The sequence below is a fragment of the Nematolebias whitei genome, chromosome 5, assembly GCF_014905685.2.
Source record: "Nematolebias whitei isolate Nwh7 chromosome 5, NemWhi1, whole genome shotgun sequence".
Lineage (NCBI taxonomy): Eukaryota > Metazoa > Chordata > Actinopteri > Cyprinodontiformes > Rivulidae > Nematolebias > Nematolebias whitei.
In genome coordinates, this window is record NC_056502.1 from 16464250 (window position 1) to 16477079 (window position 12830).

The 12830-nt window shown below is 37.1% G+C and overlaps 1 protein-coding gene across 1 annotated transcript; it reads right to left on the minus strand.

Annotated features, from left to right (window-relative positions):
* Positions 1-172: 172 nt before the first annotated feature.
* cyth2 (cytohesin 2) lies at positions 173-12666 on the minus strand. The gene is made up of 12 exons (XM_037676273.1): positions 12484-12666; positions 10469-10619; positions 9524-9590; positions 9308-9426; positions 9159-9239; positions 8798-8910; positions 4089-4237; positions 3888-3999; positions 3215-3291; positions 975-1046; positions 724-878; positions 173-510 (listed from the first exon to the last, which is right to left on the minus strand). The coding sequence occupies exons 1-12, from the start codon at positions 12548-12550 to the stop codon at positions 423-425; spliced, it is 1251 nt and encodes a 416-aa protein (XP_037532201.1). The 5' UTR covers positions 12551-12666; the 3' UTR covers positions 173-422.
* Between the last annotated feature and the right edge of the window lie 164 nt (positions 12667-12830).

Sequence of the window (12830 nt, forward strand, 5' to 3'; positions counted from 1 at the left end):
AAATTAAAAAAATAGTGCGCCAGCAGAAAAACTGTCACCTGAAAAAAAAATCATTTTCAATCTTTCAAGAGTGTATTTGGAGTAAGTGGACAAAAAAAAAAAAAAAAAAAAGAGCCAAAAACAGCAACAGTGGTGTCCAAAAACTGATCAGCACTAGTGTGAATAAAGCCCGAAACACACCACAGTCCACTAAAACAAGACCGAAGGAGACAGAGAAGCTTTTTGTGCTCTGGTGTGTCGAGTTGTGTAACAGCAGCAGAATGCGTGACAGCAACAGAAGGTCGCAGCTTTTCAAAAGTCTGGTGGGCGAGTTAAACAGGAGGCCTCAGAACAGGAAGAGGAGGCGTCTGAGGAGTTAACTAAAGTAGTGAGGAGCAGGGATGAGGCAGAGGAGGGGGAGGAATGATGGAAGGAATCTAGATCTAGGGTTGCTCCTCTTTCTTCTTCAGTGATATACGTTTCTTCCTGGCAGCAAGCATTTCATAGAAGGGATCCACACTAACCGCAGACCTGAAACACACAAAAAAGTTTAAAGCATAAAATAAAAAACAGAACACATCAGACATGTAGAAAGAAAGACAGCCTCAACCAACACTTTACACGTCTGCATCAGTTTTCTATCAGTAACTTTTGTTTACGAGCGTCACGATGGAAAAACAGATGCATTTCAAACCACATCCACGTAAATATGGATTTTAAGAAACAGCCGTCCTCCCTTCTTACTTGATGCTGTGGATCCACTCATCCTTCTCCTCCGGGGTGGGCGCAGAGATACGGTACACCATGTGGTTTCCTTCCACCACTCGCCCATCAGCCTCCGTCTTACACGCCTTGATGAGCTGGCCGCGGTTGTTCGGGATGTACAGCTCAAAGCAGTTCTGTTTGAGAAGGTTTGGATAAACTCTCACATCGTGCACGCGGTCACAAAATCTACAAATAACATCTGAACCCAGTGTTCAGGAAACACAACTTACAGGCTTCCTTGGGTCTTCCACTTCACGAATACTAAGGTTTTCTAAAGGGATGATGCCTCGTGGCTCCTTATCCTGTTAGTAAAAAACATTTTATGTGAACACCAATACACAATCAGGCTCACATTTGAATTGGGAAAGAAGCTAGGCAAAAAAAACAACAAAAAAAAACATATTTTGCACATTTTAGAGCTTTTCCAAAAAAAAAAAAAACATGGAACTGAAAACGTAATTACCAAGGGTTACCAAGAGTAGTACTCAGAATAAAACAACGTTAGTAAGTAAATAACAAGTTAATAAACAGTGACAAGCTGAACGGTGATGTAAAACAAAAAAATGTAGGGAAAGACGAGAAGTTCAAACTAACTGGGATTGTTGCTTCAAATGAAACTGCTTGTAAACACAGATGCAATGGAGAAAGTTTTGAGAGCCTCTATGAAAACCAGAACAGTCTATCGTTAAAAGATTTACAAGCGATTAAAGGACATGCAAGCAACAAAATGTCCAAAACAGTGAAAGAACTTTAAGAATCCTTTAAGATCCTGGAGATCTCAGCAGCGAATGCATGAACCCAGTCAATCAGAAACTGCAGCTTCAACCTAAGTTAAGAGTCAGAGGCTTAGTTTCCACTTTGTCTGTTAGATATACATATAATTTTGTACTAATACTTTTTAATGTCTACTGCCAGCTTCGTATTTTCTGAGGTGGTAATTACTATAAAACATTTTGGAACCACTGGTTGTATTTTTGTCAGTGCCGTCAGTGTAAATTACAGTCCTGTTTGATCATCTCTTATCCTACAAAAATCTTTACTCTCTAGACTTTTTGTTTTAAACGGTTGTGTGAAATGTCCGTAAAGAGAAGCTCTTCTTTAAATTGCTTTTGGTCAAGTATTTAATAATCAATCAAACCAGACATGCCCCACAATGTGAGCGGCGTCACAGATCGAGAGGAGCCATGCTTCACTCAAGGGTGCTGATGTGGAGCGCGGTGTATAATATGTTTTGGACATATTCTATTCTGAACCTCACAGATGTTTGATCGCACTGACCATCTATCCTTACATCACACCACTGAACTCATTTATTCTGAACTAGATGAAAATCCACAAATTACTCATCATTTTCTGAACTTTTTTTTGTACTACTAGTGCTTAGCGTATTTTTAGTTTAACATTTTTCTTGGTTCATATCTTAGATCTTATTACTGTTTTTCTTTACAATTTATACTTTTGTTGGATGTAACTGGGACCCTGTGTACACAATTTTGTTCCACCACATGTGATACATGTGGTGTGTATGACAAATAAAGAAACTTTGACTTTGATCAATAAAGTATAAAACTAGCAACAGGAAATAAACTTGTGATGAAAATGTTCAGTGAGAAGAGATGGAGAGAGTAGCTTTTCTTCACTTCTGTACACAGACTTCTTACTGCAACCACAACCCTGTTGGTGCGGAGAGTCCTAAAAACATTCTTGATGCACTTCAGTTAGTGTAATTTCTACAAAAACTAAAGCTCTGGGAAGTTTGTTTTTTTTCCTACCATTTATTAAGTTCCTCTTGCTGGGGACACCCCAGAAGTGTTAAAACAAATATGGAAAATAACAAGAGAACTTCAACTATTTGAATGAATCTTATGGTTTATTTTTTTAAACAGAGAGTTATTTTAGTAATTTGGACACATTTTTTTATGTTCATTCCCATTGAGAAAATAAATATAAGCTGGAAAGCTCAACAATGTTCAGTCAGGTCATCTGGACAGTTCCTTTTTTTTTTTTTGGATGAAGCACAGAAAAAAAAAGAAACTGTCCAGATGACCTGACTGAACATTGTTGGATTTTATACCTGGATTATTGAACATGGACTTTGGTGTTTTGAACCAGTTTGACATGACTGTTGATGAAGGAGAGGGCGTGCCCCAGAGGCCATCTTAACACCAACTTAACTGTTTCTTTCCCCACTTTGGAGTAATCTGTTGGGGGAATCTCAGTTTTGTTTGGCGTTTCCTCAGACTGATGAAACCTTCTGGATGGAGGGCAAAACGTCTCAGCACAAAAAAGAAACCGTCCAGATGAACTGACTGAACATTGTTTTATATATACCTGGATTATTGAGCATGGACATTGGTGTAAGCTGAAAAGTTGTCACTACCCTAATTAAACCTATTTAATACAAATGAAGATAAAGAACAAAATACTTGTTAGGATATTCCGAGGACTGTTTCATACATAACAGACTTACTGTTGTGTATTCAAAGTAATAAAGGCAGTTGTCTGTGAGAATGAACCATCGGCGTTTCCAGGTTTTCACTCTTCCTCCTGAAAATAAATAAATAAATTCAAAACAGGACCGTAACTGACCAAAGCTTAAAGCCAAGACGACTGTCGTTTCAAAAATAACCACTGCTACTACTAAATAAATGACAAATTGCTTTTAAACGCTCTTTCAGTACATACCTCCTGATAAAACAAGCAGCGGCAGTAGAGGGTGGAAATTGCAGGGAGGAAGCAGAGACAAAAAGAAAGAGAGGGTTTAGAGGGAGACAGAGAGGACAGAGATCGTTAGTGACACTGATCACAGGTCCCGTCATGCAGAAGAAAACAATCAAGAGTGTTGAGACTGCCACAGCGCAAAGCAGCAAGTGTGTCCTTCACCATCAAGCTGAGGTAATGATTCAACACCACTGCAGTGTGACGTGATCGTTCAAGTGGAGGCAAAGAGGCAGCAAACCTCAGAGACAGGAGGACAAGATCATCAAAGCACAAAGACTTAGAGATGAACAGAGATCAGTGCAGAACGGGTCAGTTCTGTTTACACCCCCGACATACGCAGCCTGCTTTTATAAATTCAAAGATTGTATTAAATCAGATACAGCAGACGTAAAGGCCCAAAGATCTCCATGCCAGGATCTTACCGAGTTTAAGGAGCCAGCCCTCTCTGTCCGGGTTGAAGAAGGTGTGTGTTAGGTCGTTACCGTCGTCTTCTGGGATCTTAAAAGGCTCATTTTTAATGCTTTCATAAAGGTTCTGAAAAATCAAACGGGATGAATACTTGAATGAGCACCCCAGATGTTTTCAGGGATCTATGGTCACAAACGGTGAGAGGTGGAACGTACTCTGAGCAGCTCCTCGGGCAGGTCCCCCCCATCGTTGATGCCCCGGTTCATTGAGATGAAACGGTCCAATCCAGGTTTGTCCCTTACGTTCGGATTATGGAGGCTGGTGTTCAGCATAATTATAGCAAATGAAAGCACGTAACAAGTATCTGAACAGGAGGGAAACGGACAAAAATAGGAAACAGTTTAACTTCACACCACAGTTTATCCAACAAGGACTTCACTAAGAGTATTTTTCTTTAGATTATAGGCTGTAAACAGATTATGCTTCATATTGTTGCAACATCGAGCAGATTATTGTAGCATAAAGGCTGCAACAGAATGTGAGGGGCAGCTGACTGTGTGAGAATGCTTGTTTTTGACTGAAAGTGCTGAAGAACCTACGAAAACTTTTCACCTCTTTGTTTTTAATCTTTATTGATGTCATAAATCTGTCGTGGTCAACATAAATGGGCATTTTTGATGTAAACAAACAAAAAGCAATAACTCTCTTCAATGATAAAACGAAAACTGAGCTCTACAAAAGTACTTTCAAATAAATAAAATATGTTATGTAAAATGTGATTGTGCTATATAAATAAACTGAATTGCATAGATATTCCCACCCCCCCTTTAAAGTGACCGTCCTAATACAACACAGGATGAGCGAGTGGTATAACAGAACTCAGCCGAAGGCAGTGTATGTATTTCAGTACAATACAAAAACACGTGTCTGAAATGTCTATTCACAAGTAAATCTGTATTCCTGGCAACCATCACATCATGAGGACTTTTAAAGATCTAACCAACTCAGAGAAAAGATGATCAAAAAGCCCAATAAACGTTCCAGGAGTTCTGTTAAATTCATCACCAAAACATGGAAGGAATAAGGAACATGTGTAACTCTACCAAGAGCAAGCTGTACTCACTAACTGTTACTTCCTTTCTATGTGGAAGTTTCTTTCTAGTAACATCTCCAGCTGCTGGTTGGCTGCCTTCCTCTACTGGTGGCTCCCAAGAAGGATTTTACAGCCAACCTGTCCAAAGATGAACGGCTGGAGGAGACTTGGACAGCACTGTCCATCCAACAGCTGCTGCCAGTGAGGAGGCCAGAGGAATGAGAGGGAGATTTTAAAAGCCAGCCCTATCCTTCAGTCAGGGCTGCTGTGCTTCATGTGCAGTACGCCACTGTATGTTTGCTGTTGTGTGACGTCGTCTTGATCTTGGTTCTGTGATGTTGTGACTTTCATGGCCAAGAGACATTATTGCTGTGTCTGCGTACAAGACAATAGACAGCCTTGTACTCAGACAGTAAAAATAAACTACTTATTTTTTTAAACAATCCTTTGGGTTTTGTCATTTATGTTGCGTCCACCATGAGCTAGGGCATAATGCTGCACAGGAAGGAGAATAATGAGAAAAGCCACCACCTGTGAGCACTCTGAGGGAGTTTACAAGCTTCAGCAGGTGAGATAGGAGAAACTGAGCATACGACAACTGTTGCACAGGTTCTTCACCAGTCTACGCTTTATGGAAAAGTAGCAAAGAGAAAGCCACTGTTGAAGAAGACTGAGTAAATCTCAACTGGAGTTTGCCAAATGGCACATGGACGACTACCCGGTCAAGTGAATGAGAGCTCTGATGAGACCAAATCGGAGCTTTTTGGCCGTCAGACAAAACACCGTGTTCGGCAGAAACTAAATACTGCCCATCACCGCAAACCAAACTCATCACCCCCACTGTGAAGCACGGTGGTGGCAACATCATGCTATGGAGATGCTTCCTGGCAACTGAATCTGTAAGGCTTGCAAAGACAGAGGGTAAAATGAAAGCTACAAAATAGAGAAGAATCCTAGAAGATACTCTGATGCTGTCTGCAAAAGGACTATGAATTGAGAAAATATTTATTTTACAGCAAGACAATGATCTGCAAACTTACAGCAAAAACTCAACAGAAAGGTTTTACAAACAAGAAGTTGAATGTTCTGGAGTGGACGAGTCCAAGTACAGACCTAAATCCAAAAATAAAATTGTAGCTGCACTTGGAAAGGGTCGTTCATATCCGATCCTCACTCAGTCCGACAGAACTTGAACAGTTTGGGTTTTTTTTAAAAAGAAAAGAATATTTACCGGTAAATTTTAGTCCTGATGTGAAAGACGGACTGAGACTTAACCACAGACCAAGTGCTGTAACGGCAGCCAAAAGGTACTTGAAGAAAACATTGATGTAAAAGTGAATATTTACACAGTCACTTGTTTTATATTAGTTTTATTTAACTGGCAGTATTTTCAAGAAATTAGTTATCTGTCACTTAGAGATTTTCTTCATCCAATGCCAATTTATATTGAGCACGACTGATTTATGGCAGTTAAAAAAAGCATAAAACGTCCAAGAGGGTGAATACTTTTTATAGGAACTGTAGATGGCAGCATCATGGAAACAGACCCGTGTGTATCTGTTCCTACAGGACAAGTCTTTTGAAAGTGAGCTGCTGCTAAATAATGCAACAGTGTCTGTAAGAAAGGAGATTAAAAGAATTACAAAATGGTTTTATGTGCTTTTCGTCCTTTTCAAAGAGAGAGCACCTGTTAAGTATTTTATTTATTTATTTAATTTTGTAGCAGTCAACAAAATTGCAAAATAAAAGTAGAATAAAAAAATGAACTAAATAACTAACTAAAGTGATATCACAATTGAATAATTTTCAAGTCTTATAGTTCAACGTTGTGGCATTCCAGTGTGGATTTTCTTGCACTTCATTGGTGCCAGAACGTCCGACATGTACAAAAATAATGTTTGTGTGTGACATAAAAAGAACTGTAAAAATATTTAAATTTGGACAATGGTGCCATTGGATGGAGAAATGCCAGTTTGCAAGGCTTTCCACACCACATCCATGTAATGTTTGAATTAAGACAGGAGTAGGCAGCGCACGTGAGGCTTTCACAAAGAGACGATGTCTGTGGGTGATGAAGACTCCTGGTGTTTAATTATGAGAGTAATTCTAGACGTTTCTCCACCAAATAATAAGCTCTGCTCTGAACTTAAACTTTTTTTTAATGAACCAAATGGTGGGTGAACTATAAAAACCTATAAAACATTGAATCAATCTTCTAGTGGTGAAAGTAATACCTGAAAGATCTTTATTTTCTAAATAACTTTATAAAAATTCTGCACCTTAAGGGGAATTTTAAACTCGAATCACCACAGAGAAAACAAAAGAAAATCTTGGATCAGTGACATGAGCGTTCGCTGTACTTAAAAAAAAAAAAGACTTCCAGACAGCTGTCTTTCAATTTTGTTTTCTTTTTCCGATTAAAATAGAAACAAAAGCTACTCAAACACTATCTAATAGAAATGTTTTATCCTTATCTGCCTGACCTCACATTCATCCATTATTACAAACACTTCTTACTATTACAAGTAAAAAATAAATAAATAAAATGAAAGCAAAAAACTTGTGCAATTTTAATAACACTTTAATAAAAAATAAAAAAAAACACACTTTATCCTACTGTTTCAATGTCAGCTCTACATCAACATGTAAAGTTTGTAGTGTGCTTACGCTACCAAACTATATTTTCTTGAAACAAATAATAAATAAACTGGCTGAAAGTAGCTGTGAGTAATTTCTGAGCGGAGACAAACAGTTTGTCTGTGAGAGCACACCTTTTGTAAGATTACTCTTCCCACTTTCACTTTGATTTCACAGAACCCACAGAAAGGAGCGTCACATTAGGGCAAATAAAATTTGATTTAAAGAAACAGTGTGGGCACAAATTCCAGTCATATATATTTTGTGCTTGTATCAGAATGCGTTGTGAGTAAATTTTGCACCTTATAAAACCAAAATGTTTGTGCATCCATAGACAAGAATACATGCGTGTGAAAAAAAGATGTTTATTTGTAAAAAGTCATTACACACGTTCCAAATTTAAATTTTTTTGTGAAGGTCTGTTACAGAGACAAAGCAAAAAACTACTTGTAAATCTCTGTGCTCAAGTTCCCTAACTTGCGCTGTGGTGCCAGCATTTCTGTGGCTCAGGTAGGAATTACTTTAAGGTTAGTGCAACAAAAACAAAATCATTGTCCTGATGTATAATTTTGAAAATCATGTTAAGTAGCATGGAGATGGAGCCATCCTCCATCTACTCTTCCATTACCTGCAGAACAGTAAAGTGCCACCCGACAGCCGTTCTCCGGTTAGATTGTTAAATTTGTGATTTACATGACACTGACCAATCAGCTGAGAGGAAGAAACATACCGTCATAATTTGTACCTGCAAGTTGAAACTCACACGCAAGTGTGGGAACTTGAGCGCAGAGATTTATACGTAGTTTGTTTGTTTTGTATCCGTACACAGACCTCAACAAAAACTATTTTTGTAACTTGTGTAATTATCTTTTTTTTTTACAAATACTATTTTTTTTTTTTACACACAAATTCTGTTCTATGCATACGCAGATATATAATTCTCAAATATTTTGGTTTACAAGCTACAAAATTTATTCACAACAACAAATTCAAGTCAAATTTATTTATAAAGCACATTTAAACAGCAGCTGTTACCAAAGTGAACACAAACTCAAATGATATGACTGGAATTTGTGCACGTCTAATGATGCCTGAGGGTCTAAATAATTTTTGAAACAAACTGCAATTGATTAAAAAGTTATTCTGGTATCACTGATCCGCACCAGGAAAAAACGTGACTGTCTTTCTGCTTACCGGTGCTCTGGAAGACGCCGGGGTTGCAGTGACAGTACCTCTGGGCGAAGGCCTCCATCATTCTGTCAATCTTCTGCGCTTCACCAGGCAAACGAAAACTCCACAGGAACTGCCTTTAATATATATTTTAAAAAACAAACAAACAAACAAACAAAAAACAACACAGGACAAGGTTTGGGTCAAGTCTAAAAAATGAAACCCAGAAAGGCAGGTAGAGTTACACGGTCAGTTTTGTCCTGATGCATAATTATTTCCTCCCAAACCTGAGGGAGAACAGGATTTTCCACTGGTGAGCGTTTGGAAACTACCTGGATCCATCTGAACAGACCTCAGTTAAATAACAGAAGCAGGTGAAGCTTACCTGAGGGCCTGGACCAGGTTCAGATCTGTGAACTCGTGAAGGTCAACAAAAGCTTGAAGCACTTTGATGTTGAAGTCATCTCTGCAGAAAAATTGAATAGTTAAAAACGACTGGACAAGAGTATTATGAACCATTTTAACATTTTTCACCTTTCTCCCAGGTAATCTCCTATAGCAGTCTTGTTGAGGCCTTCTCCTTTGTACAAGAACTGTGCAATGTCTTCTGATGTGTGTCTGAGCAGCTCGTTCTCCACCAGGAACATAATACCCTGCAGAAAGCAGCCGCAAATAAGACAAATATGACAAGAAAGTTTCTTGTAGAAACAGAACATTGTACTGTACACACAACAAAAAAAACTCCCTTACCTTTTTTGGGTCCATGTTGAATTTCTTTCGTCCCATTGCCACATGCCTACTTTTCTGTAAAGTTTTACTAGAGAAAAGACAAAAAAGTCATTATTAGAACTCCTTACATCAAAACACAATTCTATTTTTAAAAAGTTTGGTGAAAGTTTAAACATCATTAAAATCTCTTCAAAACAAGAAACCAAATGTTGTTGTCACATAATGCCAACAAAATAAACAATCATGTTGAATTTTTCCACCTATGGTAAATGTTCTTACATTTTGGGATTCTGTCTAACACTTTTAAAAGTGTACAAACAAATTACAATAAAAAAACTAATTGTGTAGATTTAGAAAATAGTGTTAAAGTTAATGTTCAGGAAGAGAATGCTCATTGGACATTTATGGATAAATAAAAAGCAGACAAGTCAAATATATTTTGAGTTAAAGCTGACAAACATCAAATAAGATAAATAATGTGTCATCTAATTCAAAATGGTAATTTTATCTGTTTAATAACAAAATCAAGGGCACCCTAAAATGAAGCAATATACGCTTTAAGAATAAAATAATTTGCCTTAAATTGACTTACATTTAAGCTATAGTTTTTATAATTTTCCACAATGTAATAAATAAATCTACAATGGAGTTATTACTCAAATGATGTCTTAATTTATTTTTGAGGAAAAAAAAAAAAAGCTTTAATTTTTTTTAAAAACAAAATGTAGAACAAGGCCGTAACTCCAGAAAGAAAGGTGAAAGCCCAAAATGTCAAAAGTATGTTCAGCCTGTCAACATGATAATAGTTCCCACAAAATTTCATAAATTTCTTTAAAATGGGAAAGAAGAGTTGAGCTGACCAAAAAAATAAATAAAACGAATAGATGCAGGCAACTCATACATAATCTAATACGATTCTTCAGGTGTATAAATATTATTTAGTATAAACAATTTTATTTTTATTACCTGCCCTCTGTGCTGCTCTCCAGTCCCTCTACTTCTAGAATAGCCTCTCTTAACTCCTCCCTGAGCCTCTGGATCTCCTGCAGCAGGATGCCCTTCCTCCTGCGGATGTCTTCCAGCTCAGAGCGCTCCTCTGGGCTCAGGTCTACAGGGACTGCAGGGGAATAGAAAATAGAAAGAGAATGGCTGCAACTCTGCTGCAAATCTAATAAAATAAAAAAGGTCAGCTGTGTCCACACAACCCAAGCCTTAAGAAGACCTCACTGGTGATATAAAAATGGGAATTGTTTATCAGACTCATACCTCTTACAGTGAAATGGCTGTAATATTTCAAATTGATTTTTTATTTTTTTTAAACACACCCCAGATTTTCCTGATTCATGCTCAATATTACAAGCAGATAAAACTGACAAGGGTGGTTGAGTCAGTTTATTTGGAACTGGACAATTTGAGAATATGTACTGAATGGTAAAATGTTGATTAGTTAAAAGTTAACCACAAAATTACTCCTGCAGACCAGAGGTTGTGTCAAGCAGTAAATCATCTCCTGAAACTTTAGTTGACAAGAGAAGCTGGATTAATTACTGGGAACTGCTTCATAAGCACTACCCTCCATTCAAGTTCTGTTTTTAACATTACTGTTTGCTTAGACTTACAAATCTAAATAAAAAGAAAGAACACATAAAATACTTTATTAGAACCACAGTTTCAACCTGCAGTCCCAGACTCTGAAAACACAATTTTCAGTTTAATTTTCATTATTTGATCACAGACAGATTAAACTAACAATTGCAAGCCAGTTTAAATGTCATTTAGTTTGCTTAAACTAATTATTGCAAAGCTATTTTTTTATTTCCTCAGCAAGACTTTTAGAACAGTAAACAGAAAAACAATGAGAAATAAAAGCTTACATCAGCAGAAAATATTTAAAATTAAATCTGTAGCTTTTCTAAAGTTCTTGATGTTGCAATTTTTGATTTTTTTTTTAAACTGTGTTACAACTGAGGGCATTTTATGGAGATTTTATTGTTTAAAATGTTGGCTTGCTTGGTTAGTCTATCAAATAATTAAATTAAACAAAAATGCTTAAGTGTAAACATTGTTAGAATACTTCAGAATGGGGTTAAGCTACAGGCACATAGCAGGCCTTTATTTACCAATTAATAGAAAAAAGTATATAAACTGTTGTTTATTCCACCAAAAGCAACACAAGACATTTATCAGCCCACGAAAATGAACTTAAAATAACTGAACTTCAAATTCATCAACAGGTTCAACTAATATATACACGTTTATGTATAAATTAGTGTAAAGGAAGTCAAAATAAAACCCAAAAACTCTCAGATATGCCTTAAACTCATAATACAAGTCATTTTATATTAAGCTAGAAACACATTTCTTGGACAATCATGTTGTAATAAACACCACATTATGGTCATATAAGGGAACTAATAGTGACTTGTGTTTTGTTTGGGCATTCAGAAATACATGTAATTTACTGCAGTCAAATTACAATAAAAACAGGAGTGCAAAGCAGCACAATTCAACAGCACTACCACCTGCAGCTGGATCAGCCACAGCATCTTATGCCTCATGATACACCACTTTTATTTAATCGACAAAAACAATACCTGCCACGCTCACTGTCTGGGTTGGCACACAATGCATCATCTACTTTTATTAAATTCTGACTACGGGATGCTTTAGTGAACTTTTGAGCTTGTGTAACTGAACTTCCGGTTGGTAATGTCCACCGAGGTTAGCTGTAAAGTTAGCCCAGTCAAACACCGACAACAAATCAATAGTTAATGTGCTAAAATAAGACATTAGTGGCTTATTACAAACTATACACATACTATAGCGTGTATATTCATATATACATTTATTGAAAAAGACGTAATTCATTCATGCGTTTAAAACGAGGGAATAAATGTATGAAACGTGAACTAAAAGCTAACTCAAAAAGCTACAGCAGTAGCAACATTAGCTTCGCCAGCAGCCACTCAAAGTCCACTTACTGTAGTCCAGGTCATCCATTTTAGGCGCTTTACTTTTAGGCATAAATAGTTCAGAGTCGACTGTCATTAAATGTCAGAAAATTAGGGATATATTAGAAAATATATCCTCGAAATTAAAGGGAAAAATAAACAAACCCCCCTCCCACAGTTGTGTCGAAACGATGGGCCGTAGACAAAGAAGGTGGAGACACCGGAAGTGGGGTCTGACTTAAGACCGGTCTTCTTCCGGTCAGTTCAAAATTCATGTACTGTATACACATTTTAGTTCAATACTTCAAAGTAAAGTAGAACAGTGTGTACAGTGTGTACAGTGTGTGTGTGTCTATATATGTATGTATATATATATA

Bases quoted from the DNA above. Each gene is read 5' to 3' on its own strand.
- cyth2 (XM_037676273.1), bottom strand. From the start codon at position 12,550: ATGACAGTCGACTCTGAACTATTTATGCCTAAAAGTAAAGCGCCTAAA. The intron at 9,591-10,468 runs GTAATAAAAATA...TCTTTTCTCTAG, and splicing joins GAGAGCAGCACAGAGGGCAG to TAAAACTTTACAGAAAAGTA. The intron at 511-723 runs GTAAGAAGGGAG...TGTGTGTTTCAG, and splicing joins GAGTGGATCCACAGCATCAA to GTCTGCGGTTAGTGTGGATC.